This window comes from Zea mays, chromosome 2 (assembly GCF_902167145.1).
Source record: "Zea mays cultivar B73 chromosome 2, Zm-B73-REFERENCE-NAM-5.0, whole genome shotgun sequence".
Taxonomy (NCBI): domain Eukaryota; kingdom Viridiplantae; phylum Streptophyta; class Magnoliopsida; order Poales; family Poaceae; genus Zea; species Zea mays.
Genome location: NC_050097.1, coordinates 69,806,833 through 69,813,624, shown reverse-complemented (window position 1 = coordinate 69,813,624; position 6,792 = coordinate 69,806,833). Strand labels below are relative to the sequence as shown.

Below are 6,792 nucleotides of genomic sequence, written 5' to 3'. Positions count from 1 at the left end.
AGTGTGTAAAGCCAATTCTTGTAAACGCTTACACACCACACCCGATGATGATGGTTATCATTAAAATGATTATGACATTGTCCAAGATGATGAACTACTGAGCATATTTAAGATAAACATTTATATTTTAAGATATAAACATTGAACTAGTACTAGTTATTAGATTAAAATTAGTTTAAATTTGCTAAAATTAACTATCTAATTTGGTTGACCACTACTTAAAAACTAAGGTAATTTTTAACTAAAAATTAACTTATCTATTCAATCTCATGTTTGGATGCACTAATACTAATTTTAGCTAATTTTATTTTTTTATGTTTCAGATAGCTAGTAATTAGCTCAGAAGCACTATAACTAATTTTAGCTAGTTTTTAGGTTTTAGATAACTAGTAATTAGCTAAAAATATTTTTTTACTTAAAAATAGCCTTTCAATTAGCACTAGAACTAATTCTAGCCAATTTTAACTTTTAGCTTTCAGATAGCTAGTAATTAGCTCTGATGCACTATTTTAAATAGTTTTGAGGTTTCAGATGGCTAGTAATTAGCTCTTGCCTCAAACAGGCCATAAATAAATGAGAAAATACTGCATAGTCGAAAATGTTTCTTCAATCAATTGACTTAGATCCATATTGACTCAGCGCCACAAACTTTAAAAGGTGAGGTGGGAACAAGGTCACTACACCCAGAAGTGTCTGTATCTTGTACATCATATAAGACATCTTGTAGAGTAAAACAGCGCAACCACCAGACTATTTTCCCTGACCGCACAGCACAGGGACGACTCTTTGTACCTAAGTTACAATTACATATAGCTTACAACATGTGGACGTTGTCTTTCGCCATTGCCACCCGTTGGCAGAGAATGGCATGGACATCTTGAATCTTTGTTCTCAAATTCTCTGCAGAATATTTTTGTGGACGTACAAATTATTGTTGGTCTCGTAGGGACTTGACCTTCATATAGTTCACAGTATGGTACATGAGCAACGAGTGGTTTTGGGCAACTTGTTCGCCTTCTTATCTGTCAGAAAAGAGTAACCGAGGTAGCAACATTCAAGGTATTAGATTACCATGAATTGCCTACTTAATTACAAAGTTTTGATGATTCAACTTAATCAAAAACTTCAATTGCACAAGAAAAATGTAAACAACAGCATCCAAATTTCCAGAATTAGCGACACAATGTTCCTCCTGTTTTGTGAAAGGCTAACTTAGGGGGTGTTTGAATGTACTAGAGCTAATAGGTAGCTGCTAAAATTAGCTGAAAACATTCAATCAGTCTAGCTAATAGTTGAGCTATTAGCTACTTTTAACAAATTAGCTAATAGTTAGTTATCTATTTGTTAGCTAGCTAATTTTACCTGGATTTTTTAGCCAACTAACTATTAGCTCTAATGCATTCAAACAAGCCCTTAGTTTTTAATGAAATGCGACTCAAGTAGTACTAAACTAATTATATGTCAGATGTCACTTCGGCACTAATTCACGTGAGAAAAAAATGTTAGTTTGGAAGGTCAAGTAATGTCAATGCCAAGGGTATATTTCGGATACATTTAGGACCAAAGCTACTAAGAGACGAAGATATTGATGAAGATGCTAACCATAAAATCAAAAGTGTGGATACAATAGCGTCATGTGTTTGTTCTATGTGACAAGAGGTACCAAACGCAAGTTCTGTAAGTCAACGATTAGAACTGCTATATCGATATAAGGTTGATCTAAAAATGACATTTTTAGAATATAGATGTTGCGAAAATGCTTATATTGCTTTGGATTTTTTTACAACACAACAGATCAAGACCAGAACGATGATATACGTGATTAGCTAGGGGTAGCAACACCGTTTATGATGTTTTGGATATGTCCAACGAAAATCTCCAAAGACATCGGTGTATAGTGGGATCCTAAAGCAGAATAGCAATGTAAAGAGAGACGTGAGAAAACAGAAGTTGACACGGGGAGAGGACTTGTTAGAATCTTTGGCCTTAAATAAGAGTGCATACAAAACAATATCTATGTGCCTGAACACCTTGACTTGTGATTTATGTTGGGTATCAACTCTAGCCTACCTCAACTTTTAGTTGGGACTAAAACTTACTTGAGACAAAATGGCTTTATTGTTCTTGTAACTTAGGGGGGTAAGCAGAGTGGCATACAGCCACATGGGGATGGCGAATGAGGCAGCGAGGAAGCAATCAGACCTGCGCGATGGGTCAATTTTTGGCGGGCGAATGAGCACGCAGGCGAAACCAAATCATGGGAAAAGAAAGCCAATACACGGGAAGGATAAAGTGTGGCAAGCTGCAAGGGAGACAAATAGACAATCCCTCACCATACCGTTGACCAATTTCATATCCATGCTCCTGCCCAGGTGCTGCTCCTCGATCTGTTCCCGTCGCCCGCCAGACACCATCCCTGGCATCGTGTTGCAGTTCCTCCCCAGTGGCTGCTATGACTTGTTCCTCGTGCATGACGTTGAGCCATAACCCAAGGCTGGACCTCCTCACTGCCAATCATCATGACCTGAAGCCCAGGGCAAAATCCCCTGTTCTCTTCCCCTCCGCTCTCCCCTGCTCCTCTCTCATTTTCTCCCTGTCATCTTCCTCCTCTGTACTCCTTCAGTCCTTCCTCCTCTGCTCCTATGTAGCCAGATAGCCTACTTACTCCTCTGCTCCTCCACAAATTTCAGAGGCATATCATTAAATCCTTCTATGCCTTAGTGTTGCCTGCTCTGTAGGTACTTGGTATGTAGTTGTGTTGCATCAACAGACTACATACATCTCTGTGGATATAATATGCTTCTGAAATCTACAATTGTGATTCATTGGTAGTATATAACATTAATATGCATCTGCAATATGTCTATTGGTGTGGTGTTGCATCTACAGACTACATCAAGGCATGACGATCAACTTTAATTTTTTCAGCTACACATATTCGGTATAATTTGGCATTTGGCATAAACATTTCGAAAATGCCTAGGCACGCCTAGGATCTAGACAATAGGTCACCGCGAAGATACCACCTAGCACTTTTTCTAACCTTGGTGCATGCTATTAACTCAGGCTAGCTGTGAATTACAACAGCTCGCTATTTGAACAAAAAAAGAAGGCCAACAGCCAGTTTGCATAGGACTTATAGCCAATTCCTGGTGTCCTAATTATGACCAAGAACTGAGCCACAAATGAGGTATTATGGCTTAGCAGGAAGAGTTGGGGGAGCAGTTCTTGAACATTGGTTCAGTAAATCATGTATTTTTTAACCTCTCAAATTATAGAGTAGCTCTAACTCATAGCTTACTTCTCTTATCCCTCTACCGGCAGAGAATATGAGCAATTCTCATGTCAACATTCATACATTCTAGTGCAAAGTATCTATCGAGTAAAATAAAAGAACACACTGCTGAAAGAATAGGGCCAACAAAAAATGATGACAGCATGGTAAAACATGAACCTTATATAGGGAAAGAAGATAAATCCTCAGAAAACTAAAGCAGAAGTGATAACAATAAATACTGAAACTTTAATTAGCAGAACTGGAATTTTAAGATAACAGGATACTAATAAAAAAATGTTTATACCCAGTCTACTGAGTTGAATGATAGAAATCAGAAATCTGTAAAAAAAGATTACTTAAAGTGCAAAAACTTGCAACTCACCTGGTTTTGATTTGGCTGATGATGGTTGAACAACAACGTGCATCGTGATAGCACTACTGGGAAGATCGCCAAAAGGAGCTCTGCACTGTGCAACATTCTTGTCATTTTCTAGAATTTTGCCGCCACTTATTAGTTTTACATCACTAGCAGTCTTTGGGATAATTTGTTTATCTGCAACACAAAAAATTATGGCAATGAAGATAATTATACAAACATGTTCAAATGTATGAATGGGTTGTTTAACAAACCAGAACTAAACTTATAACTGATATACTCTGGAATATTTTTGATGTAAAACAATTTATTGCATCAAACAAACTAACAACAGAATTAACAGAGTAACAGAACAGCCAAAAACTGTTAATGCAACTATTTTCTGCAGCAATACATTTAATGAATCAGGGATGCATGATGAGACCTCATATCAGGTTGTAGGAAAATAAACAAGGGAAAGGTAAAAAACCAGTGAAAATGCATACTCTAGCTCACAGCAGTGTTGCCTATGTTTGATCAGTGAAGTGTACTATTTCAATGCATTATTAATAACTTTATTTCAAGTATGCAATTTGATAATGTTCAATCGTAAGTAAATTTTATGTAAAATTTGATAATATTTCTTTTGAAATCATGGAACTGTGGGCATCGTTAAAAATCAACTAAGTCAGTGACCCATAATGCAGTTATGCAAGCCTGGAGGTTGAACAAACTTCAGCAATTGACAAAACATAGTGGAAGACCAGCAAATAACATGGCACCAGCAAAACACACACTACATTCTTCAAAGTGTAAATGTATGCACTCATTTTCAAACCCTCACCATTTGCCTCTTTGCGGGGGTGAGTGGCACAAGATTTTCCACCCTGGCACACTGTCAGTGACTCAGAGTGGCCCACATGTGGATAAGGTGGGGGATTGCAACCCACCTTCAGCGGCGAAAAAATAAATACCGCCATTTTCAAACTCAGTAAAAAATTTAGTGTTCTCCCAAGATGAAACATTGGTAACCACAGAGACCAGGTTGACAATGATAGCTACAAATGTCCAACTAAAAAAACCAAGAATTTCATTATACTTTCCATCTACTGGGCTTTCTGAGTGTTGATCTTGTGGCCTCTTTAGGCTACTTTGTTGAAACACTTGAGATCACTCCAAAACTAGCAGTATATCAACATGGAATTGTACAGAAATGAATCAAAGACCCTGCTAAATCTATGACCGTTTTGTGGCCACTCATGGTTCGATGAAATCCCATCAGTTCCTCAAACAATCTTGGTCCAGTGTCAAATACCCTACTGGATTATAATGTGTTCAACAAATGACGTAATAGTGTCTGTTTTTTCTTTAAAAAAGAAAGTTACACTATTAATGTTTGAAACAACAGCATATGGGTTTGATATTTCTCTGAATATGACCTGGCTTAGAACAATTCAGATGACAGCTTCATGGATGCAGAAAATTAGCAATTAATTACTCTTAGTGGTTGCATCCATATAGGCTATATAAATATATTCTGGTACAATCATCATAAAAAAGCTGGACCACAGGGGGGAGACGCCCCTGTGTTTTTCCTTAAGAAGCTGTACCAGGATTCATACGTAGACTGCAAAGCAAGGCAATGCCCCTCCCCACCACCAACCCCCCACACAAACATCAAACTGCTCTAATTGCTATAAATGGCTGAGAAGCTGGTTGTCACAACCATCATAAATAACAGATAGCTGATGATGAGCTTTACAGGCCACAAAACAATTAATTAAGCTCAAATCTCCCATTCATCTACCAAGCTTAGAGCTAGAGAATAACGAGTTCCTATTTATCTTTTTGCTGCACCATATTCAATGATTTCTTATAGTGACGTTTTCTGCTATGCGTTCAATATTTTCAATTGAATCCATTTCGAATCTTAACAGAATAAGTGCTAGCTAATAATGGAGGCACACTTCCTTTTTCCAGGCACCAAACAATGAAGGCAACGAATAAGCAAATCTAAAGCTTATTCCCCTTAAAGCCCTCTGTTCCTCCTTGCGACACATAGGCATAGAGACTAAGAATAGCAACAGAAGTCTATAAGCAAATTTAGCAGTATAGATCACAGGACGTCACACCAGGGGCGGGGCCGGCTCATCACGCCTCACAAGAGTTCCTCAACTCAAGAAAAACGGAATCCTTATGACCTTTGGGCCAGTCGGCGACGACGCGATCCTTGAGAGCGGCGACGGTGGTGGTGGCGGCGTTGCAGCGCACGGGGCCGATGTCGGAGCCGTCGAAGAGACGAAACTTCACCTCCACCTCCTCCGCCTCCCCTTCCTGCTCCCGCTCTTCCATCTCTTCCGCCCCAACCTTCGCCCCCTCTTTTTCCGCCATTTCCCGGTCTCCCGCCAACGACTTGGATGCTTCTGGCACCCAACCGGAGCCCTGCGGATTCCTACCGCTCAGGGTGAGAGCCCCAAAGGCCGGCGCGAGCGGAAGCGGGTAGGGGCTGGGTGCTCGGATTAGGGTTTGGTGGGGGAACGCGAGGAGAGGAAGAGGAGCCCGGAAGGTTACGAGAAAATTGTCTTTTCCTTCTCCACTAGAAAGTAGAAACGCAGTACGTTTATGTGATGAGAAAATAGACGATCACTCCTGTTCCTTTCCCGTAACAGCACAGCATGTACAACTCAAGGGGTGTTTATTATATAATTCAATAATTTTTAACCTAAAATGTTAGGTCAAAATTTGTTGGATCATATAATATAAACAGATTATAATATCAAACAAACAATATTAAAGAGTTATAATTCTTTCATATAAATGGTATACAAAACATATATCAGTATTAGTGTATCTAAGGTGTTGTTTGGTTCACAAACTGTAACGTAAATGACAACGGTAATGATTTACACTCGAGTGATATTGGTAATAAGTTTGAATAGTCAAATATCTATTTTCAGTGTAGTATCTGATTACGACTGAACTTAAACAAATATGATTTAACGTTATGTGTTACCCATTATGTTATAATTATGTGAATCAAACGACACCTAAGTTTTATATCTAGCAGTGTTTGTTTCCCACCTAAATTTTATAGTTACTTTTAGTGCCTAAAATGCCAATCATGGTCACTAAAATAGGTCTTTCAAATAGGATTCCTAGG

The 6,792-nt window shown here is 38.7% G+C and overlaps 1 protein-coding gene across 2 annotated transcripts; it reads right to left on the bottom strand.

The window, feature by feature from the left end:
- Positions 1–589: 589 nt before the first annotated feature.
- LOC100282506 (uncharacterized) lies at positions 590–6,296 on the bottom strand. Of its 2 annotated transcripts, none has more exon segments than NM_001155415.1 (3): positions 590–1,022; positions 3,660–3,830; positions 5,834–6,283. In NM_001155415.1, coding segments are annotated over 3 exon segments (417 nt in total). In that variant the 5' UTR covers positions 6,024–6,283; the 3' UTR covers positions 590–966.
- Positions 6,297–6,792: the final 496 nt, after the last annotated feature.